Below are 27,870 nucleotides of genomic sequence, written 5' to 3' on the forward strand. Positions count from 1 at the left end.
ACCCCCTAACACAGTTTAAGCTAACGTTTTTCTTGGCTTGCTTCATCTCATCTCCATGGCGGGTCTTGCATTTCCCTTGGTGACTTCAATTCTCAAGTCTCATAATACTCGTTTCTCTTTCCTCCTCACGGCCAGGCCTCCCGCCCCTGTCCTCCTTCGCCGGCGTTTTTTATCCCGGACCGCCATCTCCGCCGTGAACACTCATTCAGTCTCCCACAACTGCTCCGCGGGCCACGATTCTGAGAATCAAAAGAAGTCCTCAGCTCCCACTTTCCAACAAGCCATCCAGCGCCTCCAGGTTCAAAATGCCGCTCTTATTCTCCTCTATTTATTTTTTAATTGGATTTTTAATGATGGTGTGGTTGGGGGAAGGGAAGGGGGAGGTAATTATTTGCTTTTCTAGCAAATTTATATGTCCGTTTGGAATTGAAATGGGAACGGAAATCAAGAAAGCAAAGTGTGGGAAGATTATACTGTAATAATAATATACGGAAAAACAATGTCTACCAAGATGTTATGAGCTTCATTTGTTATAATTGAAAATTGTGGTTGTAAATTTTAGTAACTGCATGCAAAGGTGAAAGATTTTTCTGGAGAGGGCTAATAAAGAAGTAATTCAAGTGGTTGTGATGTATATAATTACTGTTGGACCAGTATACTGTATTATTACGACATTAAAAGCTTCAAATGATATCTAAAATATGTAGTTCTTTAGTTGAATTGATATATTAAGGCTTCACATTATGCAAGATTGAACCTTTATTTTTCATTAGGTTCATGACTGAAATAAGTTAAGTAAAAGGACAACTGGTACTGTCATTGTGTTCTACTATTTGTAATCCTTTCAGGAAACTGCTTTTTCATTTTTGTTTCGTGATATCTTAGAGTTCAGGTATCTATTATCTTTCCTAACAGTTTTATATATATGCATTTCTATTTCTAGGAGTATTGGGCTTCTGTAGGATGCGCTGTGATGCAGTGCAGCAATACTGAGGTAATCACAGGTTTACAATAGTTGCTTCCTTTATTCCCTATGAGTTTATTCTTCTCTGTGCAACCATTGTTAAGGATAAAGCTAGAATCATTACATGCACAAGCATCATTTTCTGTCTGAAGCACTTCTTATGAGGATGGTATAATGGGATCCTTAACGTTCAGGCTTCACATTTTCACTTAGATTCTCAAATAGCACTTTTATCTTTCATTCTCTTCCACCTCTCTTGATTGAACATCATCACCCACAGAATCTTAATTAGTACTTGTAGAGTCATTAAATCATCATTCACCCTGTTTAAAAAAAAATCATCATTTACCCAATTATTCATTCATTCAGGGTTTATTTATTTATTTATATTTTTTATTTTTACATAAATCAGTAAATTAGTATCTGTACTGTAAAGTTCACTGTTATTCTGATATTTCCCCTTTCCCACTTATATCTAACTTAGAATTGTAAAAGATGTGCTTTTCAAGGTCAAAATGGTTAGCTTCTTACTGATAACTGTTCTGACTTGTGAGGATTCTAATTGGTTAAATAGGTTGGAGCAGGGACAATGAATCCACTGACATTTTTAAGAGTACTAGGTCCAGAGCCATGGAATGTTGCGTAAGTTTACAGGAATATGTCTAAACTCATTCTTAAAGTTGCTGATGATATTATTGTGCTAGTCATGACTTGCAGAAAGATGGAAGATACAATTGTGTTGTTCATGTCAAAAGACTTGACAAGCAGTGTATTTTGAACTGCCACCCAATCTTAAAATCCTCGAAATTTAAATGATAGTTTCTTTTTCTTAGGAAAGAGTCATTTTTTATACATTATTGATTATTCAACTAAGTTTATATTTCCACTACTAGGCCAATCAGACAATATGATACAAAACCTTTTGGACTGTGTTATGAGGGGTTTGAATCTATATCAAATTAACAACCATGGTTGCTTCTAGTCCTTTGGCACAATATGAGGTAGTAATCCAGTTGTTTCTGATGACAGCTATGTGGAACCTAGTATTCGACCAGATGATAGCCGTTATGGTGAAAATCCTAATAGGCTTCAACGGCATACTCAATTTCAGGTTATTACGAGAGTTTATTGAGTATATATGTTGTAACTGTCACCGGTTGGTTGCAGCATCTAAGCTCATTAAGGATTTCAGTGTATTATTTCTAACCCTTTGTTTTATACCTCGTTTGAATTCCAACTAGGTTATATTGAAGCCTGACCCTGGGAATTCACAGGATCTTTTCATCCGGAGTTTGTCAGCCCTAGGTTATGATGCCACCTATTACCATGTTGATGTTATTGGTTTTTAAAGTTTTAATTTTTTGTTTTTTTTGGAGTTTTTGTTGGAAGTCATATGTTTAACATTTGAAATTTAACCTTTGTTTTTGACATTGTATTCTACTCACCGGCATAGCTTTAATTTCTTGCAATGTTCTATTACCAGGAATTGATGTTAATGAGCATGACATTCGCTTTGTTGAGGACAACTGGGAAAGCCCAGTAAGATAATATTTTCCTTCATCCATGTGTGGTGACATATGCGTGCATGAATGGGAATGTATAAGTAAATTTCATCATTTTTTTTATGGAAGTAAAAGTGCATCCAGGTTTTGTTTTTGTATATGCTTTACAACCTGCAGCCTTGTTCTTACTTCAGATTCATCAATTTTTGTTGGTGATGTATGAATTGTTAGAATGCTATTGGTTTGTCTGTATAGCACAGCCTGTTAACTATAATGCATGGTTGTCTCCTATGTGACTTGGTCTACTAGTAGGTGCTTGGTGCTTGGGGTTTGGGTTGGGAAGTCTGGATGGACGGGATGGAAATTACTCAATTCACTTACTTCCAACAGGTACGTCTATTTGTTCTACTTTGAATAGATGGCTGGGTATTATATTCACTAGTTAGGAGTTTTTGATCAACACTTTGCTTTGCAAGATAGTTCCTACATGTTTTCAGATAACTTGTTTCCTATGTTTTCAGAAGTCTCTTGCAGCATAAGGGTTAAATATAGCTAATTAATTTTCTGATTATTTACCTATAAATTCCAGGCTGGAAGTATCCAGTTGATGCCAATATCTGTTGAGATCACTTATGGCCTTGAGCGTATCCTTATGTCACTTCAGGTTTGCTAATTGTTTCTATTCTTTCCTCAGTTTGGGTTCTCTTAATGGCATTTTACCTAAATTGTCCGGATCTATTGCAGGGAGTTGATCATTTCAAAAATATTCAATATGCCAATGGGATAACATATGGAGAACTTTTCCTGGAAAATGAGTAAATAGTCTGCTTGCTTTGCTTATTTTATGGTGTCTACTGTGCCCAAATTGAAAACTAATTTCTGTTGGTGATACAGATTGACACATTATTTTCCCTATTGTGTCTTAATTGTTTCAAAAGTGGATTGCACTTTATCACATTGCTGTCTAGACTCTGTGTTTCTTCAAGAGCACTGTATGTGCTCATTCTGAAGCCAAATAATTATCATGGAGATAAATCTACTATTGTTTTGCTTCTATGTGAAATAAAATGTTCTACTCTTGTGGCGTAGTCTAGCTCATAAAGATGGTAGATAATATCTTTAATCCCTCCATCTCCCACTGACCCTTATTGGCTAATATTAACAACACCATTGGATTCCATCAGACTAATTCATCTGTTCCATAACATGATTTTCATTTTTGTTTGATTTATAGTAGATGTATGAAGTATTCCTATTTCCTAGCTTGGTTTTGAACAGCCCCCTAAAGTGTCAGAAACATATTTTATAGCAAATTGAGGACAAATAAGTATTTGTAGTTTGCTATATAACAGAACATTGAATCATTAAATATTTCCCATTTATTATATTATAATTATAATTGAAAATAAAATGGAGGTGGTTAGTGGAAGCTTATGCTCCTCTTTCCATGCACCATGCATAAGTTTGCAACTCCCAAAGAAAAAATTGATTACTTATTTGTTCTAATAGCTTTATATCTTGAATAGCTTGTTTATGTGATACATTCTAAGATAACTGTTTCTTGCGCTTCTCTTTCTTTGAATTCAGGAAGGAAATGAGTGCATATTATCTGGAACATGCTACTGTCGATCATATTCAAAAGCATTTTGATTTGTTTGAAGCAGAAGCTCGACGTTTGCTTGATTTAGGCCTTCCGATACCTGCGTATGTGTTTACACTGTTAATGTTTTTTTTTTTTTTTTTGATAACGAGGGAAATCTCACAACCCTTTTGAGTGTGAGTAAACCCCTCCTTGTGACCCTAGCCGGCAAAGGACCACACGGAAGTAAACCAGCCTAGGTTATGGGTTACCCAAAGCTGACCGGCTCAAACCAAGGGGGCAAGGATTCAAACTCGTGACCTTGTGGTTACAAGCGTGGATCTCTTGCCATCTTGGTTGGGTTACCCCCTGTTAATGTTTTTCTTCTTTTAAGGGGTGAGGGCATACAGTACTGCGGACCACAAAATATTTATAAAATATCTATTTGGATAACATTTATCTCTACTGTCTTTGCTAGGTATGATCAGGTTTTGAAGACATCCCATGCTTTTAATGTATTAGACTCTAGAGGGTTTGTTGGGGTAACAGAACGTGCTCGCTATTTTGGTCGGATGCGCAGGTAAGAATATTGGTGGAGCTTTTCTGATACTTAAAATGAATTTGCTTGTAGAAATTTTATATTCTACTATTCTCATATTGTCCTTGTATTTCTTGATGTAAATAATAAATATTCTCATAATCTTTATGGTGAGCTACTGAGCTGGAGGGGAAGGGGGTGGGGGGGATAAAAAGGATCATAAGTTGAAAATCATCATAATAATTTATTTACAACTTTTTACCTTTATGTGCACATTGTCTTTTCCTCTCCAGTTTAGCTCGTAACTGTGCACAACTTTGGTTAAAGACAAGGGAGACTCTTGACTACCCACTTGGGGTGATATCTCAGCCAGACCGTCTTGTTATTCCAAGGGAAGACCTGAAAGCCGCAGCAGGACAGGTTTGCTTTCGACTTCTTTGTGTTGTCTTTTCTTTTTATGCTATTTTCCTGGCTAACCTGGTGTTTCCCAATAAGGATGATCTGTCATATTTCATAGATCTATATTTATTGCAGTCTTAACAAATTTAAGATACATAATCTTTTAAGTGATGGCAGCCCACCAAAAATAGTGACAGAAAATGAAAAATAAGAAAACCATTTGTCCATGAGAGTAAAGGAACAGTTGCAGTGAGATGAGAACAGTCATGTTTTCTTTAGTTAAAATAGAAGGAAGCTCATCTGCTTTGTTACCTCTCACTTGTTAGATTGTTGCCACTTATAAAAAAGGCTAGTCAAATGATGTGCATTGCGTGATTAAAAAAACATCCCAATGAAAATAAGGATAGTAAAATTACATGATCAAATAAATATTGGACTAGTATATATTAATGGCTTCATAGAGATTCATTATATTTTATTCCAACAAAATATTATAGTATATATTAAGTAGTTGAAGTCCTCATTAGGCACACCCAACATTCAATAATTTACATTATCAAGCAATTACATGTAGCCACGGAATAAATTACTCCATTTTGTTAACACCCAAAGGAATAAAAGAAAAACATGAAATTGACGTTAACCTTTGTAAGATTTGAGATAAGAAGTTTTATATATGCCAACACAATCCAAAATTATACACTTAGAAAAAATAAATTATTAAAGAATTATTTTTATCAAAGAAGCAACTACAACAAGGAAATGGGAATAATAAAATGAATAAAATGCGAATAAGCAAAGAATTTATATATGGAAAAAAGACATGAAAGAAAAGGCTTGTAACAAACCCTTAGGATTGAACTATGTGCCACACGTTTGGTTAGTTTAACAGCATGGAGGCAAAACTGAAAATAGTACAGTAAAATTGAAAAGTATTTGTAAGATTACAAGAAAGAAAACACAAGGTATAAGTCATCAATTCAACCTATTACACCAACACAATTTTTATTCCCTTTATTACAACAATTAGATTTAACAGTTTGAAGGAAAAACCATAAGGAGTAAGGTAAAATTGTAAAGTATTTATAAGACTATAATAAAGATGTTGAATTTTGAAAGATCCAAAGGCCTGGCGGGTGGAGAATAACAACCACCCTCCAGTTAGGCAGAATCAAAGATGAAGAATCAAGGAATGAGAAAATGTATATAATAATACTGAAAGGTTACAATATATTTCTATAATTATATGTTTCTAATGAAGAAACATAGTACATATATATATACAGACACATAACTGCTAATTTAAGCACCTATTCATAAACAAACAAAACCCCATAGACTGACATAACCCTTTGTTTTTTAACAAAAGAAAGCACAAGGTATAAGCCATGAATGAAACCTATTACATGAACACAATTTTTATTCTATTTATGACTTAATGATATTGACTCTTATTAGATTTTGTTAAACCCTAAAGCCCGTTTATAGATAAGCCCATTAGGGTTTCCTCTATTTTGTATAAGTAGTGGTAGTCTGTACAGTTCTACATTATTGATATACGAATACACATTATTCTCTCAAGTTATACATGGTATCAGAGCCTAAACCCTAAAACCCTATTCCCTTTTCCCGCTACTGCCACCGGAGTTCTGCCGTGCGACTGCCTTTGTTCCCACGATTGCCCTGTGGTTTTTCGTCCAAACTAACACCACAGGCCATCTTGGAACCTCGTCGCGAGCCAAGGGCTGCAGTCCGGTCGCCATCCGCCGCCGTACGCGCCGCCGGGAAGGTCAAGGGTTTTTTGGCCAGATTTCCTTCCTCCAGTGTCCGATCGAGTCGCCGTCGCCACCATCGGACTCGCCTTGAAGAGACGAACCTGCCAGTACCGGTCGTTTCCGCTGCAGTCGCCGGTCGCCGCCGTCCGCCGTCGAATTTTCCGGCAAACTGACCAGTACTTCAAAACAGTGTATTCCCTTGTTTGTTTTACCTATTATGGCATCATCTACACATTCCTTTACTTCCTACCCTATTATTACGGTTGATAAGTTAGTTGGGGGGTGAGAACTATGCATCGTGGGCTGCATCTGTTAAATTGTGGTTCAAAGGGCAAGGAGTGTCTGCACATTTAGATATGAAGGGTGTAGATGTTAAAGAAAAGAAGGATAAGTGGGAGAAGGTCGATGCCTTATTAATAAACATGTTATGGCAGTCAATTGACCCTAAGCTTCATAACATTTATAAGACTTATGAGACATGTTATGAGGTGTGGAATAAAGCGAAGAGTTTATACACCAACGATGTTCAGGGTCTCTATTCACTAGTCACGAAATTCGCAAATGTCCTTAATCATCGTGGAACTGCTGATTCGAATATGTCTGAATACTTAGGCATGATTGAAGCTATACAACAGGAGTTCCATAATCTCATGTCACATAAGACGGGTGCTGATGAGCACATTAAGCAGTATGACAAGTTCTTTATGGTGTTTGCTCTGGTTGGCTTTAGTCCTGACCTTGCACATGTTCGTGATCAGATTTTGGCTAGCCCTACTGTACCCACATTGAATGAGACTGCTGCTAGACTACTCCGAGTTGCATCTGCTCCTCCTGTTGAGCCCATTGGAGATTCTTCTGTTTTAGTCTCTCGAACAGCAGAGGAGCTGTCTGGACATACCAGTAACAATGGTGGTCGTCGTGGTGTCCGTAGATGCGAGTACTGTAACAAGGTGGGGCACACCAAGGATCGCTGCTGGAAGCTGCATGGCAAGCCCTCACGTTCTGTCAATATGGTGCAGACCACTGGTTCAGAGACTCAGGCTCACAGTAGTTCTGCCCCAAATGACTATGAAGAGTACCTCCGATTTAAAGCCTCTCGAGAAGCCACTACCACATCTTCCTCTTGAGAGAATAATGTGTATTCGTATATATCTCAATAATGTAGAACTGTACAGACTACCACTACTTATACAAAATAGAGGAAACCCTAATGGGCTTATCTATAAACGGGCTTTAGGGTTTAACACTCCCCCTCAAGCTGGAGAGTATAGATCATATGCTCCAAGCTTGTTACAAATATGCCCAACTCTAGGAGCCCTAAGAGACTTTGTTAAGATATCAGCCAACTGATCTGCAGAGTTGACAAAGCTAGTCTTGATACTCCCAGACACAATTTTCTCCCTGATAAAGTGGCAGTCAACTTCAATATGTTTGGTCCTCTCATGAAAGACAGGATTTAAGGCAATATGAAGAGCTGCTTGGTTGTCACCTATTAATGTCATTTGAGCTACTTGACCACACTGTAACTCTTGAAGTAAATGCTTCAGCCATATCAACTCACACGTGACAAGAGCCATAGCACGGTATTCAGCTTCAGCACTGGATCTAGCAACAACATCTTGTTTCTTACTCTTCCAAGATATAAGATTACCACCAATGAGTACACAGTAACCTGAGGTAGATCGTCTGTCAAAAGGACAACCAACCCAATTTGCATCAGAATATCCCACAACTTGAGCATGTCCTCTATCTTCATACAGTAAACCTTGTCCTGGGGCTCTTTTGATGTACCTCAGAACCCGAACAGCAGCATCCCAATGAGTATCACAAGGACTTTCAAGGAACTGGCTTAATACACTGACTGCAAAGGAAATATCTGGTCGAGTGATTGTGAGATAATTCAATTTCCCGATTAGTCTCCTGTATCTCTCTCGGTTAGACAATGGCTCCCCCTGTCCTGGTAGAAGTTTAACATTTGGATCCATTGGATTATCCACAGGTCTACAATCCAATAAACCAGTTTCTTCTAGAATATCCAAAGCATACTTCCTTTGAGAGATAACTATATCACTGTGAGACTGAGCTACTTCAATACCAAGAAAATATTTCAGCTTGCCCAAATCCTTAGTTTGGAATCGACTGAAGAGATACTCTTTCAGCTTGGATATGCCTTCTTGATTGTTCAAAGGTTTTTAGGAGAATACCTTGACTGGCAGCTCTATGTCTCACACAGTTTTGAGGAGAGTACACCATCCTATATATATGACTTTGGAGGACATTCTGTATGGTAACCTCAAAACCCTAGTTTCCAACTTTCCTAATATATAGGATACCATATGTGATGAACATACCTTATAACACTCCCCCTCAAGTTGGAGCAAAGATATTAATCATGCCCAACTTGTTACACAGATAACTAACTCGTGTCCCAGTTAGGGCCTTCGTGAATAAATCCCCGAGTTGTTCTCCAGTCTTTACAAATCCAGTGGAAATTAACCCTTGTTGTATCTTCTCACGAACAAAATGACAGTCAATCTCTATATGCTTCGTTCGTTCATGAAACACTGGGTTTGATGCAATATGCAGAGCAGCTTGGTTATCACACCATACTTTTGTAGGGATTGGAGCTTTAAAACCAGCCTCACTCAGAAGGTTGTTTATCCACATCACTTCACATGTTGATTGTGCCATTGCCCTATATTCAGACTCTGCACTCGAACGAGAAACCACATTTTGTTTCTTACTTTTCCACGAAACCAAATTACCTCCAAAGAAATCACAATATCCAGTTGTTGATCTACGATCCTCTTTGGATCCTGCCTAATCAGCATCAGTAAAACACTCGATCTTAGTGTGCCCATGATTTTTATACAAAATTCCATGTCCTGGAGCTCCCTTCAAATAACTCAAGATGTGTTCTACAGCTGCCCAATGCTCAACAGTTGGAGATGCCATATATTGGCTCAAAACACTCACTGGATATGCAATATCTGGACGAGTTACTGTCAAGTAGTTCAACTTCCCAACTAATCTCCTATACCTCTCAGGATCTTCAAACAACTCCCCCTCCTTTGACAATTGCATGTTTGGTATCATAGGAGTATTGCATGGTTTAGACCCTAGTTTTCCTGTTTCAGACAGTAAGTCAAGTACATATTTTCGTTGAGACAGTAATATACCTGTTTTATTCCTCATGACTTCAATACCCAGGAAGTACTTTAGTGGTCCCAAATCCTTTGTCTGAAATTGACTATGAAGGAATGACTTAAGAGATGAAATTCCTTCAGTGTCACTCCCTGTAATGACAATGTCATCCACATAGACCACTAACCAAATTATGCCTGTATTGGACCACTTGTAGAACATTGAGTGATCCGATTTACTTTTCATCATCCCAAAGCTCTCCACTGCTTGACTAAACTTTCCAAACCATGCTCGCGGGCTTTGTTTCAGTCCATACAATGATCTTCGAAGTCGGCATACTTTCCCAGACTCCCCCTGAGCAACAAACCCAGGAGGTTGCTCCATGTACACTTCTTCATGAAGATCCCCATGCAAAAAGGCATTCTTGATATCAAGCTGATGTAGTGGCCAATCTTTAATGGCTGCCATTGAAATGAGTAACCTGACAGAAGTAAAAGCTTAGCCACAGGAGAAAAAGTGTCAGAATAATCAACCCCATAGGTTTGGGCATATCCTTTAGCCACAAGACGGGCTTTCAATCTAGCAACAGACCCATCAGAATTTACCTTGACAGTAAACACCCACTTACAACCAATAGGCCTCTTACCTGCAGGCATGGCAACCAACTCTCAAGTATCATTGTGATCCAAAGCATTCATCTCTTCAATCATAGCAGTTCGCCACCCAGGATGAGACAAGGCTTCCTTAATAGTTTTAGGAATGGACACGGAATCAAGGGAAGCAACAAAAGAACAGGAGACAGAGGACAGCTGAGCATATGATGCAAAAGAGGATATAGGATAAGTGGACAGCTGAGCATATGATGCAAAAGAGGATATAGGATAAGTGCAACTGCGAGCATATGATGCAAAAGAGGATATAGGATAAGTGCAACTGCGTTTACCTTTTCGAACAGAGGATATAGGATAAGTGCAACTGCGTTTACCTTTTCGAACAGCAATAGGAAGGGTATCATTCAACACTGGATCAACTGACTTAGAGGTGGTAAGGGTATCATTCAACACTGGATCAACTGACTTAGAGGTGGTTTCAGGGATCGGAGTAGGTAGATCAACTGACTTAGAGGTGGTTTCAGGGATCGGAGTAGGTATCGAGGCAGGAAGAGGAGCTTGAGGCAAAGCAGGAACGGGAGCAGCAGGCCGAGGCCGACGAGAATAGACTTGTAAAACTGGAGGAGTAGGAACAGGCATAGGGACAGATGTCGTGACTGTATACATCAAGATGTCATCCCCCTCATCCTCCCTCGTGACTGTATACATCAAGATGTCATCCCCCTCATCCTCCCCCGTGACTGTATACATCAAGATGTCATCCCCCTCATCCTCCCCCTGACCAATGGCATCCGGAATGTCATCCCCCTCATCCTCCCCCTGACCAATGGCATCCGGAAAAGAAGGAAAGAAAGGAACATCCTCGTGAAAAGTGACATCAATAGAAACAAGGTACCTGCCAAGCTCTGGAGAGTAACACCTGTACCCCTTTTGCACACGAGAATAACCAAGAAACACACACTTCAAAGGCTTTGGATCAAGCTTGGTGAGGTTAGGACGGACATCTCGAACAAAACATACACAACCATATATACGGGGGTCAAGATGAAACAAAGGTTGTGATGGACATAGAATATTATACGGAGTTTTCCCATCCAAAACCACAGAGGGCATGCGATTGATTAAGAAACAGGCAGTGGAAACGGCATCAGCCCAAAACTGCTTAGGAACCCCCCTTTGAAACAATAAGGCCCTTGCAGTTTCAAGCAAATGCCGATTCTTGCGCTCAGCTACCCCATTTTGGGAAGGTGTGTCAACACAAGAAGATTGATGCAACATACCCATGCCATGCATATAAGAGGAAAAGGGGTACGAGAAATACTCTTTAGCATTGTCACTGCGTAATATTTTGACATGAACACCAAATTGAGTTTTAATTTCAGCACAGAATCCACGAAACACATCAAACAATTCAGAACGAGATTTCATTAAATATAACCATGTCATTCGAGAGAAATCATCAACAAAGGTAACAAAATACTTATAGCCAAGTTTAGAAGTCACAGAACACGGACCCCAAACATCTGAATGTACTAACTCAAACAAAGTAGACACACGTATGCTAACTCTAGGACTCAAATGCACACGACGGTGCTTAGAAAACTCACACGACTCACAATGTAAAAACGGTAAACTATGAAACTGTGGACACAATTTCTTCAACAACGGGAGGGAAGGATGCCCCAAACGACAATGAGCATCTACCGGAGTGACAGCACCCGAACAAGCAACCAACTTTGACTTCTTGGTGTCAAGAATGTAAAGACCCCCAGACTCACGCCCCTCACCAATAACCCTCTTCGTCATAAGATCCTGAAACAGACAATGATCAGGGAAGAACGTAACAGAACAGTTTAAAGCACGGGTAAGCTGGCTGACCGAAATCAAATTGTTCAAAGGTTTTTAGGAGAATACCTTGACTGGCAGCACTATGTCTCACACAGTTTTGAGGAGAGTACACCATCCTATATATATGACTTTGGAGGACATTCTGTATGGTAACCTCAAAACCCTAGTTTCCAACTTTCCTAATATATAGGATACCATATGTGATGAACATACCTTATAACATTGATCACTTTCTGTAATAACAATGTCATCTACATACACAACAAGATATATGCATTTCCCACTAGAATGGCGATAGAACACAGAATGATCAACTTCACTTCGAACCATACCAAACTCACACACCACTGAGCTAAATCTCCCAAACCAAGCTCGTGGAGATTACAAAGAGCGACGAAGCTTACAAACCAAGCCAGAAGACTCCCCCTGAGCAACAAACCCAGGTGGTTGCTCCATATAAACTTCCTCTTTAAGATCGCTATGGAGGAAAGCATTCTTGATATCCAACTGGTGTAGGTCCCAATGATTAATGGCAGCCAAAGACAATAACAAGCGGACTGATGCAATCTTAGCTACAGGAGAAAAAGTATCAGTATAATCCAAACCAAAGATCTGGGTGTAGCCTTTAGCCACCAGCCTTGCTTTAAGGCGATCAATCTTACCATCAGGGCCCACCTTCACAGTATAAATCCATCGACATCCAACAACAGTCTTACCATCAGGGAGAGGTACCAACTCCCAAGTGCCACTGGATTGAAGAGCCTCCATTTCTGTCAACATGGCTTGGCACCAACCTGGATCTGAGAGAGCCTCACTAGTAGTCTTGGGTATAGGCACAGAAGACAGATGAGACAGGAAGGCATAGTATGGGGAAGACACACGATGATAGCTCAAGAAGGTATATATGGTATGGGGATTACGAGTAGAATGTGTACCTCTACGAAGATCAGTAGGTGCCTCAGTGGGATCAGTGACAGATTCCAGTGGAATTGGTAGAACCGCAGCAGGAGGATCAGATTGTTTGGGTGAGTCAACAGGAGTCTCAGCAGGTGTATTGCGAGGACGGCGATGATAAACCTGAAGTGGGGGGGTTAGGAGCAGCTGGAGGATCAGGTGGAGGACATTGGGCAGCTGGAGAATCAGGTGGAGGACCAAGGTAAGGAATATGAAGGACTTCTCGACCGGTGTCTTTTGGAGAAGGCTGGAAGAAAGGGGATGACTCAATGAAGGTGACATCAGCAGACACAAAGTGCTTGTTGAGTGACGGAGAATAACACCTATAACCCTTTTGTAGCCTGGAATAGCCCAAAAACACACACTTAACGGCTTTAGGATCCATCTTTGACCGCCCTGGTGTAATGTTATGGACAAAACAAACACACCCAAAAACCCGAGGAGGAAGAGGGAAAAGATTAACAGAAGGATATACAATAGAGTATGGGGTAAGGTTGTTTAAAACAGAGGATGGCATGCGATTGATCAAATAACATGCAGTAAGGATAGCATCAGCCCAAAAATGAGAGGGAACATGATAATGCAATATCATAGTTCGAGCAATTTCTACCAGATGCCTATTTTTTCTCTCAGCAACCCCGTTTTGCTGAGGTGTGTAAGCACAGGACTTTTGGTGTAACATACCCCGAGATTGCATAAAGGTTTGGAAAGGAGCAGATAAATACTCTTTGGCATTGTCACTACGTAAAACACGGATGGGAGTACCAAATTGGGTTTGTATTTCATTGCAGAAATTCTGAAAGATTTTAAACAACTCAGAACGATTTTTCATTAGAAAAACCCAAGTACAACATGAATAATCATCAATAAAGGTTACAAAATAATGGAAACCTAAGGTAGAATTGACTCGATAAGGACCCCAAATATCTGTATGCACTAAATCAAAGATGGACACAGCCCGATTATTGACTCTTCTTGGAAAAGACTTACGGGATTGCTTTCCAAGATGACACGACTCGCAATCTAAAGACTCAACAGAGATACCCGGAACCATCCGTTGAAGTTTGGATGGGCTAGGATGACCAAGACGACTATGGATAAGCAAAGGTGGATCTGTGGATGCACTGGCAGCAACACCCCCTCTCATGTAGTAAAGACCCTGTGACTCGAGCCCTGTGCCAATCACCTTCCCCGTACTGCGATCCTGCACAATAACCGAATCAGCACAAAAGGTTATAGAGCAGTTATGGGTACGGGTGATTTTACTCACAGAAATAAGGTTGAAAGGACTATTGGGCACATATAACACAGACTCTAAAGGGAAAGAGGGAATGGGTGAAGCCTGGCCAACACCAATAGCTGGAGTTTGGTGACCATTTGCTAAAGTAATCATGGGTAAAGTTTTAGAATGAGAAAAATTAGACATAAGCGAGACATTACCAGAAATATGATCTGAGGCACCTGAATCCAGTATCCAAGTATTAGGAGTACTGGAATGAGAGAGACAAACGAGAGAGGAGGTACCAGTTTGTTAGAAAAGAAGTGAATTTCTTAAAAAAGGAAAATAATACAAGAAGGATTTCTTCATTATTTGGGACCTTGATAAGATATGTAAGAATCATGAAGTCTTATCTAAAATATAATACAATGAATTATACACTGAGGAGATCTCATCAGGTACATGGAATAGAATAAAGTTAGAGCCAAAGCTCATCATTTTTTAGGGATATTAGCATGAACTATTGCCTGTAAAAAGACTTATTCCTTTAAAACAAATTTGAATTTGAAATGCAAGTCTATCCTTTGAGTGATCTATGGCTGTATATTTTGTTGATATACCATACAATACTTTCAACTAAAAAATAACATAAGATTGCTAAAGGAGTACATCTTCAACCCTTTTATCTTCTTTTATATGACAATCTTTGACTTTTAGTGATTAAGAACTCATTTAAGTCGGGATATATACATGGTTCACCATGATAACAAAACTGGCTCCTGGGAAAAATATAATGCTCACAAAAACTGTGTAAAAAATAGTGATATGGTAGTTATTCCTTTTTATGCACATATTGGCTCACTTTATAAAATGTCTTTGTTATCCAGTCTACTTGTAGGAACTAGGTAGTTGATGTAGATCAACTTATTTTACTTGTGTGGCTTATGGATTTCATCTAAACTGGACTTTCAACTTCTGTTATGTTTTTGTTCTTTTGGTGTCATGTAGGTGCCTGAAGAGAAACGTCTCTTTGTTCTTGAGATTGGGACGGAAGAGTTGCCTCCTATTGATGTAGTGAATGCATGCAAGCAAGTATATATCATTCCTTTTGTAGTGGATTCTTTCCATATGCAAGCATAATTTCTCTAGCCTGTTCCCTTTCTATATCTTTTCTTGCTGTTTCTTCAACTTTCTTTTGTGTCAGAGGCATCAGACTATGGATTACTGTATTATATGAACTTTTGTTTTCTAACATTTCATTTCATTTCTTATTTCTCTCTTCTTTTGTCTGTATGGCTACTTTTTAAGATTATACTTATGCTATGTGGTTGTCATTGCAGCTCAAAGATCTAATTTTTCAGTTACTAGACAAACATAGATTGGCTCATGGAGAAGTCCAAACATATGGCACACCACGTAGACTTGTGGTATATCCCCCTTGGTGGTTATACAGTATTCTCACTTTCTTTATCTATACTCGGGAAAAAAAAATATTTTATTTAAAAAAAAAACAAAAAGGAATATTCTCAAATTCATGCCAAAATTGGGACAATTGGCATTCACATAAAGTTGAAATGTGTGTTTTGTTGTTATCTATCCTAAATTTCAACTTAGAGACTTGTGGGGCTAAAAAGTTGCCCCAACATCAAGAGTACAAACACTTCATGAACAATACTTTTCAGACTTGTAAGTATAAAATGAAAGATATTAAAGAATGACAATTATGTATCACTCTTAGGATTCCACACCTGTTCATCCACTCTAAAATGAGTGTTTTTCTTTTCATGTACTATGCTCATGGAGACTGTTTTAGATTGAAATTGATGTGTTGCCCTTTATAGGTTCATGTTCAAAACTTAAGTTCTAAGCAGGAGGAGGTTGAGATTGAGGTCCGAGGGCCTCCAGTTTCCAAAGCATTTGATAACCAGGGAAATCCTACAAAGGTGAAGCCGCTCTAAAGTTTGTTACCTAGTTTTTATGCTTGGTTTCTCTTGGTGAAACTGGGATGGTTTACTTGCTGTCCACTTTAATTTATTTGCCTATGGGATGTGGGAATTTGACATCCATAATATGAACGGTGGGTTTATTTTACTGAGCATGATTGTAAAGGCTGCCTCTCCTAGACTATCATATCTCTGTGTTTTGCATTTAGCCAATTCCCATTATTACACGGCTAACTGGTTTCTGTTGATGCATGTACTTACGATGAAGTGTATTTACCGATTTTAACACCAATATATATTTGTTCCCTGCTTTTTACTGTCAATGTACTGTGCTTTTCAAGTTGCAAAGGATTTAATTTTGGTCTCTAAATGGATTTGTTAAATGAATGAATTTGGCTCAGTACTTATCTTAATTGTAATGTTTGTTAACGTTAAGGTTCTTGATAGGCTGCAGAAGGTTTTTGCCGCAAGAATAATGTCCCCATACACTCTATGTACAAACGAGCTGAAGGTATATTTAGCAGATTCATACATTTTTTCCCTGTCTCCCTTCTTTTAAATTTAATTTTCTTTTCATCTTTTAGTGATAAAAAAATTACCATGTAGATGTTACATGAATACGAAATGCAAGTCATTTATGATGTCTAGGATGTGTTTCTGTGGCTGTATTGGGGATATGCAAAGTAGGGACTGAAAAAGCTAAGAACATGATTTTCTCCCTGTCAACAAATTTCTCCCTTGTTGTTTTATAGGAGGAAAGAGAGTGTTTGTGCTCCTCTATTATCTTCCTCTCAATCATGCACACCCCTAGTTTGTACTAGGAAATCAAGATGCATAGAATGTTTATTATTCATTTACATTTATCTGCTGTATCTGACATATTTGCTAATATTGGCATATCATTAAATTATCTTACTATTGGAGTTATAAATGTTACAATGGATTTTCCATTTCCATGTCCATTTCTCTAAGTTGGTAGGTCTTCTGCAGTGTTTACTCTGTCCTCAGTACTTATTTTTACTCCACCTTGATGAGGTGGCTTAATTCATTTTTTCCCATCATTGCAGGTAAAACAGAGTATGTCTATGTTCGTATAGTGGAGCCTGCACGGCTTGCTCTAGAGGTACATTCTACTATTAGTTCCTTTTGTGAATGTTATAGTGGAGAAAAGGATCCCTCTTAATGACAATCCTGGGCCCAAGGCCCCAAGCATGTGTTAAATTGTGCACATCAAAGTTTTTGCTAAGGTTCATTAATTCATTTAAAAATATGTTGTATGAATGTCTATTTTCCACTGTCTCCTAATACCTTAAATTGATCATAACACTTTAAATAGTTCTACAGACGTGTGGGATTGTACAACTGATCTTCACTTGTAATCTTTGTAGCAAAACATGTTCTTTCTACTGATCCAACTGTAGTATGCTTTTTATTTCAAGTTTCTCATTTTAATTTTGACACTACAACTGTGAAGTATACTGGAAAATTTTGCTTAAACACGTCAATATTTTTGCAACTGAAACCAATATATATCCTCTACATAATATAATGCTAATTATTTAAGGTTGAGTGGGACAGATTACTATACTAGTATAATTTGTGGGGTACAAAAATTTTTCAACAACAAAATTTAATTTTTCAATGTTGAGTGGGGACACTAAGAATCAAATAGATCTACCCTTATATATGTGTAAATATTTATTTTTATTTCTTCTTGTCTCCAATTGACACTTTAATGCTTTATGTTATTTTGAACAGGTTTTATCTGAAGAGCTACCTGGGGCAATAGCCAAGATATCATTTCCCAAATCGATGCGTTGGAACTCTGATGTACGAACCACCATGCTTGCATAGACTTCTTGTACTCAGTTTTCTGTTTCTCAGAATTGTCTTTGTACTGAAACTTTTCTTTTAAAATAGTGGTGGGGTTGGGTGAACCTCCAAACAATATCAAGAGATTTTACTTTGGCTTTCTTTTTTCTTTTTAAATAAATTTTCATGCCTGACACTAACAGTTTTTATTTTTTTATTTTATTTTATTTTTTATTTTTTTTATTTATCTATTAGTTGGTCTTTTTCACAGCCACTTTTAAATTGTTGACTTGAATCAGTTTGGCCCATTTCTTACACAAAACTTCACTTTCTGAATTTTTCCAAATTTCTGTTCTATAGGTTCTCTTCAGCAGACCTGTTCGTTGGATTTTGGCCCTTCATGGAGGTGTTCTAGTTCCCTTTACGTTTGCTGGCGTTGTGAGGCAAGTAAAACGAATACTCTTCTACATTTTTGGTGAATGCTGGCTATAGGTATTCATGCATGCTTCATCTAGGTTGAATATGATTTCATTATTGTGCCGTGCTTCGTTTGGATCTTAATAACGCCATAATTCTAATTGATTTTAAAACATAGGAAATTGATTCAGAAGAATTTTCAGTGAAAGAGACTGATGGGAATTTTGTTAATCTATCTATTTCACAAGAGCTAATTTGCTTCATATCTCTAGTTATCATACAAAGCTACACTCCTAGTTTTCTATGTTGGCAAAAGCTGTAGGAAACCTTGTTGGTGTTCTACTACATGCAAATTAAGACAGCACTGTGGTTCTGGTGCTTTTTTACTGTGTGTTAATTTCTTTACCTTTTCTTTTATTTGTCATAGTGGAAATGTGTCTCATGGTCTGCGTAATACTGCATCAGCTACTGTAGAGGTATGGTAAAAAATTACAGATATTATCATTTATACCATTAAAGTTTTTCATAGATATTATTTTTCACCATCTTATCATCTTCTAGTTAGACATAGATACAATACATGCATAAACTGCCTTAATATGAGGACTTATCGTTGTGAGAATTATTTTCTTCTCTTCTCTCTCGCACATGCACAAGTACATTTTTGGCTTCCTGAATACACTAAATGTAGTTATCTCTTCTGTTATTAAAAAAACATGTAATTTCTATGTTTATGGTGCTATCTAGAATTATTTGTTATACTAAGGTTGCAATTTGTTTTATTTTTTATTTTTAATTTCCCCAAAATAATACATAGGATTTATGTTTTTAAAACATATTACAGGTAGTAGATGCAGAATCTTATGGTGGTGTGATGCAATCTGCTGGAATATTTGTTGATGTTGAGGTAATATAAATTTGTAATGGACTTTTTACCAAGTAATTTTGCATCATGTGGACGAAAAACTGGAACAATGTGGAAATGTGGTACTCACTGTACCATTTTGCAGCATCGCAAGAAGACAATACTGGAGCAGTCTAATGCTCTTGCAAGGAGTGTAAGTGGTTGTACTATTATGCAGAATGATTTGCTTGAAGAGGTAATTTATGTGTCCTTCAATCTTCATTTCATTTGTTTCAATCTTCAGTCAGGATTATAAAAAGCATCTTCCTCTCTGATTAGGTTGTAAATCTTGTTGAGGCACCTGTGCCAGTACTTGGCAAATTTAAGGACTCCTTCTTAGAGCTACCTAAAGAACTATTGATAATGGTAAATTTTCATTCAATCCAAGAACTTATTTCTTCATTTTGTCTTGTAAGGTGACCAACTTTTACAAAAAAATGAATTTGCTTTATGATGATTTGTTTGGTGTTGTAAAAGAAACCATTCATCTTTTCTCATCACAGTGTTTGCATTTATAACTTGAAACTTTTCTTTGCATTCTGAGTGGATTTTTCAGTCTATTGGTTGCCATGGAATTGCATAGAACTTGCTAATTTGAAAGTGTACATCTCACTTCATCTCTTTCCATGGAACTAAGCAATTATTGTCTAACTCTCTTTACTGTATGACATCTTTGGTGTATAGTAATGACTGAACATCCATCACTAATACAGGTCATGCAGAAGCACCAGAAATACTTTGCAGTGACTAATGAGAATGGGGATCTGTTGCCTTACTTCATTTCTGTAAGACATTATTTCTGTCCACTCTTGATTCTGACCAATTAATCTTGAAGGATACTGGTTGTGATTTTAGGTAGCCATTATTGTTGTTATTATTTTAAGGTTGCAAATGGAGGAATTAATGAAACGGTGGTGAGGAAAGGAAATGAAGCTGTACTAAGGTTATTCCTTTTCTTTCTTACCCTTTTGCTTTGAGTTATCTTGCAAAGGCTTTGCATCTACATGCATATTTGCTATATTCGACTTGGAAAATAATTATTGGAAAATATGAACTGTATTTTGCACTATGACTGTTTAGTTTGAAATTTCGTACTCTTTATGATTCCTTTTTTTGGTCTAAATTTTTTTGCATATGTCCAGAGCTCGATTTGAAGATGCAAAGTTTTTCTATGAATTGGACAGAAGTAAAAGGTTTTCTGAATTTCGAACTCAACTGAAAGGGATTCTTTTCCATGTAAGTATTGTGTTTTTGACTTTTCATGCGTTTAAGAACTATATAAATAAAGTTTTATGGTAAAAGCATTTACCTATAGAGGTATGTAAATATGATGTTATTGCCTTTTAACTCCAGGAACTAAATTCCATTCTCTAATTTCCATTTTCCACAAATTTTCTAGTTTTCATTTTCCAATAGAAAATAAAAAAACATGTTCATCTGCATTTTTTTTTGGTTTTTTGTTTTTTTTGTTTTTGTTTTTGTTTTCTTTTTGTTTTTGTTTTTTTTTTTTTTTGTTTTTTTTTTTTTTTTTTTTTTTTTTTTTTTTTTTTTTTTTTTTTTTTTTTTTTTTTTTTGTTTTTTTTTTTTTTTGTTTTTTTTTTTTTTAAATTTTAAGCAAAACAGTAAAAAGAACTGTAGAGTTATGTTTTCCGTTTGGAAAACAAGGAAAAAGAGTTTTCCATCTTGGAGTGTAAAGGTGGAAAACTGGGAAAGGTGTTTTCCTTTTTCTAATTTTGAAATAATCACATTTGAGCACAATGTTCTGTTTTCCATTTTCCCAGGAAATTGGAAAATTCTGCAACTACTAAACATAATCATCTTGCTGGGAACTTGTCACGTAACATGTGCATTTCCAATTGAAATGTATTTAACTTGTTTTTGTCATATTGACAATGAATTATTAATATATGTTCAATTTTTCCACCCTCTAATATCATGAGCTTGGATAACATTTTGATTTTGTGAAAACAGGAGAAGCTGGGAACAATGCTGGATAAGATGACTCGGGTCCAACACATGGTTAGTGAAGTTAGCTCGTCTCTGGGTGTAATTGAAGAAACACTCAAAATTATCCAAGAGGCAGCATCACTGGCCATGTCAGATCTTGCTACAGCAGTTGTTACTGAGTTTACTTCCCTCTCTGGGATAATGGCACGCCACTATGCTCTGAAAGATGGCTATTCAGAGCAGGTAAGTGGATTTTTTTTATTTTTTTTTAAAGTTTCTAATTAGTGTTGTGATTTTGTTTGTTTGTTTGTTTGTTTGTTTGTTTGTTTGTTTGTTTTTGTTTTGTTATTTTTCTCTGTTTTGGAACCAACTTCTGTTGCTACTGTCGTGTTTATTCTCAGAGTTTTTATATTTCCTTACCTGATGAAGGGTTTACCCATTGGACACTGTTTCATAGTTGCAAATCTGCCTTGTAGGCAATTTATGGACCTCAGTGCACAATGCTTTGTAACGCCTAACAAAACTGTTCATCACAATTGTGAATGTTGAATAATGGAAACTCTAGACCTATTCAGAGTAGGAATGAGATTATCTTAATATTTGTATAAATATATAGGATCTCTTTATAGTACAATACACACAAATACAATAAACCTTTATTCTTTCACAGTGAATAATGCTTGTCACTTTAATGTTTATTGCTTTTGAAACTAATGTTTATCAAGGTTGTAAAAATCTTCATAAATGCAATTGCCTCATAGTATGCACATCTTGCACGGAAGGTGTGATGCAATTGAAAATTCTGGAGCTGGAAAGTTTATTTTTTGATAGGAACCATGGTTCTAGACTCAGAAACCTAATTCCCATGTGCTTTTCATTTTCATTTAACCAGGGCTTCCAATATTATTTTCATGTCTTTACAGGTTGCAGAGGCATTATTAGAGATCTCACTTCCACGATTTTCAGGGGATGTAGCCCCAAAAAGTGATGCTGGGACAGTATTAGCAATTGCTGACAGGTGAGGCCACATACAGCAAGCATTTCAGTAATGATTTTGACATCCATTTCCTTTTACTTCTTTCATTCAATACATAGAATTTGGCTTGTTTACTTGAGCAAAAAGATTTGTCTACTTGTGCCTTCTTCACTTAAACTGTACTATTTTTTTCCTTTTTCCTCTAATGCATATAGAATTAGCTGCTTGTTAACCCATATTACATGCCATGCAATCAAGATCTGTTTACAATGACCCAATTCATATGCTAATGATTGTTGTATCTATCAATGGGAGCCCTGTTTGGTAAAATGGCTGTTAGTTGATAGCTGTTAGGTTGTTAGCTAATTGGGTTAGAGGGTGCGATTACTTGATAACATTAGCTGATTGTAGAAAAGTGTTTGGTAAATTAGCTGTTAGCTGATAGCTGTTTGATATAATTTCTTTTCTCAAAAAACTAATTGAAAAAGTTGCTTGGAGCAACTTTTTGAATTTTATCATTTTGGAGTTACAAAAAATTGATTAACCAAACACTTATATTGATTTTTTAACTAAGTCAAACAACTAATAATGGTCAAATAAGCCAAAATTGGCTGCTTGGAGTAACTCTTGGTGAAACTAGTTATATTATCTTGCATGAATAAGCTAGGAAGTTGTTAAAAGTCATCCTCATGAAAGTGCATGTCAATGTATGGTAATTACTTTTCTGCTCTTCTGTTGTTCGTTATGTACGAGTTCAATTTTTTTCTCATATAAAGCCTAACTGCAGGTTGGATAGCCTTGTTGGCTTGTTTGCTGCTGGTTGTCAACCAAGCTCCACTAACGATCCATTTGGACTGCGGAGGATTGCTTATGGTCTTGTATGTCTTGTAATTTGAAACGCATTGGTCACTTTTGGAAATTTGTCAATAATATTTTGTCTGCTGTAGGTGCAACTTCTGGTTGAGACCAACAAAAATGTGGATTTAAGACGAGCTTTGCTACTTGCTGCTGCTGTTCAGCCCATAAAAGTAGATACCAAGACAATTGATGATGTAAGAATTTTTGCGTTATATTTATCTATGGAGTTTTCAGATTCAGAAAGAGAATACTTGAGCTCTAATTCAACTTATTGTGGCCATATGTTGAGTAAGCATGACATTTTATATACTCCGATTCCAAATCCTCGACTGCATTTTTTAAACTTAAGAAAAATACAAGTTTATTCCCTTGTGCCTCATTCTACAGCAGAACATGTTTTGTTGGGATCTTTTAAATGGTTTGAATAATCTATTTTCACCTATTTCCCAGTCTGTTGTGCCCCTGTTTTGCGCTTATGTATGTATTGTCCCTTTAACTATGCACAGTGTTGCAAAAATCCCGCCTAGGAGCCAGCCGACCGCCTAGCGTATCATCATAATTGATGGTCTAGGCGGCCCGCCAAAGCGTTGCCTAGACCGCTTAGGCGTTGACTTCCTAGGTCGACTAGGCTGCCTAGTTGGCCGATTAGCTATTGTTCTTTTTTAAATGGGTTATTTCACTCAAAACGACATTGTTTTGAGCGAAATAATCCTAAATCGTTCAAACTCTAGATGTTTTTTAGGTTAATATTTAATATTTTAGTATTAACTATTAAAGTATTAAATAGTTTATAATTATTAGTCTTTAAAAATTAAAAAAATTTAAACAAATTTTTTTTAAAATAAAAAATAAAATAAAAAAAATACACGGGTGCTGTTTAATTGCTGCTTAGAGATTTTTTCAACCATGACTATGCACAACTTAGTTATAAAGTTTATGATTTTGCTCCTTGTATAGGTACATCAATTTGTGACCCGAAGGCTAGAACAATTCCTGGTATGTGGGTCATTCACCGGATACTACTATTAATTGATTGTGCTGAATGTATTTGATTAATAGTGGGCATTGCTGCAATTGTTGCGATTTATATAATCATAGTGCAAGCATCTCGGGATGCCCTAGGTTTCAGACATATGATCTATATTTAATTGCAGATGGATAAAGGTATAGGCCCTGAAGTAGTTCGATCTGTTCTTGTGGAGCGTGCAAATTGGCCTCGTTTGGCAACCAAGTCGGCTCTTAAAGTAAGTAGCATTTGTATACATAATAGTACAGATATCATTCTGCCTTCCATGGAAATTGATTTTGTGAATTCCATATCCGTTTGTTTTTGTACTTATTTACTCTTGTTTGAAATGAACCGCAGATGGAATCCTTGTCAAAGGGTGACCTTCTGCCTAAGGTTGTGGAAGCGTATTCTCGTCCAACAAGGATCGTACGTGGAAAGGATATGAATGCTGATGTGGAGGTGCTTTTCATACCTAGACCTTGTTTATTTGCTCAACGAATATGATTTTTATTGCATTTCCACTTTTCAAAGGTGACTTCTTTAGTGTATTTCTCTCGAGATATTGGATTCTCCTGAAGAGCTCTTCAATGCTAAATAATTCCTTGGCATGTAAACATTTCATCAATGTTATTTCACGTGTCTTCCTTTTACCAGCGTGTGAACTTTTCTTCTCTTTCTTTCCACTTAGACCTGTGTTAAGAGTCCCACATTGAAAAAATAAGAGAGAGCATATAGTTTATAAGGTCATGGGTTAAACTAGCTAATCGCCTAATTGATTGGATTCAGTCTAGTGTGGTTTGGCCCATGTGCATTATAGCCCAATTGAATGACAGTTAGTTAAGGACGGTGAGTGCTCATAGAATTTAAGTGATTCTCTCCCCCCCCTCCTCCCCTTCTCCCTTTTAGTTCTTCTTTTTTTTTTTTTTATAGTTTTTTATAGTTTTTTTTTTTTTTTTCCTACAAGAGGGATGGGTACATTCTCTCTAAGTACTGACTTGATAAAAACTGCACTAGTAAATTTATTTCGCTGTGCATACTTGGATATTGTATGGTTTTTGCTGCTATGTTCCATTCTCATCGTGTTTTGGTGCTCAATCTATTTCTAGGTGGACGAAACAGCTTTTGAAGCAAACGAGGAGCGTGCTCTTTGGAGCACTTTTGTATCATTAAGAAGCAAAATTCATCCCGGTATCCTACAAGATACTAGCTAACATTTTAGTTTAATGCATCTGCTTTTCACTATTGGTGCACGAGCTTACACCATAATGATCTTTTGACGTTATCACCATATTAGTTAGTAGCATGTTCATTTTTTGCAACATGTGCTACTGTGCTAGTGGTCGAGTTTACATGTTTATATTTGTTCTTTGTGCAGAAATGGAAGTGGATGATTTTGTCAAAGCATCTCTTGAACTTGTAGATCCACTCGAGAATTTCTTCAATCACGTGTTTGTAATGGTGGTAAGTATTTATTTATTTATTGTTTACTTTTTGCTTCTTTATTTTATCTTATACGCATTATTTTATATTCTTATTTATCCTCATCCTGTTCCTTACATGTTAACCGAAGATTTTTTCATGGGTTAAACACGTGAAAATATTTTAATGATGGGTAGTACGTGTGCTTTAAACTTAAAGAACTTTTTTATGGTCTAATACCATGTTGAAGTTTGCGATAAAAAGTCTCTAAGTTCAATCCTTAATGCCTCTAAATAAGAACATAATGATCAATGTTTTTACCTTGAAGTCTCCAATATATGTGGGCCTTTTTTCCCTAGATCATGCCTTGATGCATCTTAAAAACCGATTCTATTGGTGTTAGATGTACTAGTGTTGAATATGCATATTGCAGGACGATGAAAGAATCCGAAACAACAGGCTTGCCCTGCTCAAGAAAATTGCGGACCTCCCAGTTGGAATCGCAGACCTCTCGGTCTTGCCAGGATTCTGAATGCGGGGTTATGTTAGAGTTGCGCCCGAAAAGCTACATTAAGTTAGTATGTTTGTTTTCCCTCTCTTTGTCGATAAGCATTGTTTTTACGTGATTTGTTTAAAACAATGATTTGTTCAAAACGATTTTTATGAACATTTTGTCAGTCCCTAAGAAGAGAAAATGAGCAGTTGTATACTTGTATCATCAATTTTGTTTGCAAAGACTTCAAAATTTGTTAGAGGCACAGAGGGGGACTGACATTTGAATACTCATCATATCATATACAAGTTTGCAAAGCCTTCAACTTTTGTTTCGCTTGATTTCAAGATTTTGTTAATAATAGTTATTTTATGGGGTTTAATACAGTTAGTTGTGTGTTAAATTGACGGCAATGTTGTATAACCTTATTTAGTTCAAGTTATGTGATTATATCGGTTATCTTATATTACCATCACGCATGATTTAGAGGTAATGTTTGAGATAATGTAAATATGTAATTACCTCCATCTTAGGTATTCTTACATTATTTTTCAATGGGAAAATGGTCAAATAGGCCCTCGAACATTTCATAAGAAGTCAATTAGGCCTACGAACTTTTAAAAGGTGTAATTAAACCGTCAAACATGTCAAATCGAAACAATGAAGCCCAAAAATAGGTAATTGACTTGGTATCACCGGTCATTTGCAAAATCCGGCCACCGACATCAATTTTTAGCGACCGGTGACGATTCGCCATTTCCGGCGAAAAGGTCGCTCTCTCTGGCGAAGGCGATCTCACCAGTGGCCTTCGCCGGAGAAGGCGACCAAATCCGGTCGCCTTCTTCCTAGAGAAGGCGCGCCTTTGCTGGAGAGGGCGACCTTTTCGCTGGAAATGGCGACCGGCGACGATTCGGTCGTTGTCGGAAATTGATGCCGGTGGCCGGATTTTGCAAATGACCGGTGATACCAGGTCAGTTACCTGTTTTTGGGCTTCATTGCTTCGATTTAACATGTTTGAGAGTTTAATTGCACATTTTAAAAGTTCGTGTGCCTAATTGACTTCTTATGAAATGTTCGAGGGCCTAACCCTTTTCCCTTTTTCAATATTTTAATTTTGTCAATATCAACTAACTTTTATAGTTTATATATATATATATATATATATATATATATATATATATATATGGTTGCACTCTCGTGCGTACTCTCGCTCAGGAGAGAACTGCGGACAAATTACAGCCGTCCACGTGTCCAGATCAACGAATCAGATGTAATTTTAAAAAAATGACGCGGTGGTATTTTCGTAAATAACTGAAACTTTGGTGCACTTAGTTTCACTTAAAAGTGCACCTAGTTTCACTTACATGTGCACCTATTTTCACTTACAAGTGCGAGTAATTTACATTGTTAATATTTATGCACCTATTTTCGTAAATATTTTCACTTACAAATTCAAGTAATTTACCTTGTTAATATTCATGCACCTAGTGCAACCTAGGTGCATCTAATTATAACATTAGGTGCATCTAATTATAACATTAGGTGCATCTAGTTATAAC

At 37.0% G+C, this 27,870-nt stretch overlaps 1 protein-coding gene across 2 annotated transcripts; it reads left to right on the forward strand.

Annotated features, from left to right (window-relative positions):
* LOC116029390 (glycine--tRNA ligase, chloroplastic/mitochondrial 2) lies at positions 1-26,652 on the forward strand. 2 transcript variants are annotated; one of them, XM_031271371.1, is made up of 36 exons: positions 1-298; positions 944-994; positions 1,539-1,606; positions 1,994-2,075; positions 2,206-2,269; positions 2,448-2,503; positions 2,779-2,856; positions 3,056-3,130; positions 3,211-3,281; positions 4,054-4,170; positions 4,524-4,625; positions 4,877-5,003; positions 15,542-15,625; positions 15,874-15,960; positions 16,375-16,476; positions 16,924-16,987; positions 17,544-17,599; positions 18,235-18,306; positions 18,649-18,731; positions 19,133-19,181; positions 19,550-19,612; positions 19,716-19,805; positions 19,889-19,975; positions 20,323-20,394; positions 20,494-20,552; positions 20,752-20,845; positions 21,581-21,799; positions 22,480-22,574; positions 23,320-23,410; positions 23,480-23,584; positions 24,348-24,386; positions 24,545-24,634; positions 24,757-24,858; positions 25,506-25,587; positions 25,775-25,860; positions 26,252-26,652. In XM_031271371.1, the coding sequence occupies exons 1-36, from the start codon at positions 56-58 to the stop codon at positions 26,348-26,350; spliced, it is 3,204 nt and encodes a 1,067-aa protein (XP_031127231.1). In that variant the 5' UTR covers positions 1-55; the 3' UTR covers positions 26,351-26,652. The 2 variants fall into 2 exon arrangements, with proteins under 2 accessions (XP_031127231.1, XP_031127232.1); XM_031271372.1 differs by lacking the exons at positions 1-298; positions 944-994; positions 1,539-1,606; positions 1,994-2,075; positions 2,206-2,269 and having other exon boundaries at positions 2,450-2,503; positions 2,776-2,856.
* Positions 26,653-27,870: the final 1,218 nt, after the last annotated feature.

Source organism: Ipomoea triloba, chromosome 9 (assembly GCF_003576645.1).
Source record: "Ipomoea triloba cultivar NCNSP0323 chromosome 9, ASM357664v1".
Classification (NCBI taxonomy): domain Eukaryota; kingdom Viridiplantae; phylum Streptophyta; class Magnoliopsida; order Solanales; family Convolvulaceae; genus Ipomoea; species Ipomoea triloba.

Bases quoted from the DNA above. Each gene is read 5' to 3' on its own strand.
- LOC116029390 (XM_031271371.1), top strand. From the start codon at position 56: ATGGCGGGTCTTGCATTTCCCTTGGTGACTTCAATTCTCAAGTCTCAT. The intron at 299-943 runs GTTCAAAATGCC...TTCTATTTCTAG, and splicing joins AAGCCATCCAGCGCCTCCAG to GAGTATTGGGCTTCTGTAGG. The intron at 16,988-17,543 runs GTATATTTAGCA...CCATCATTGCAG, and splicing joins TATGTACAAACGAGCTGAAG to GTAAAACAGAGTATGTCTAT.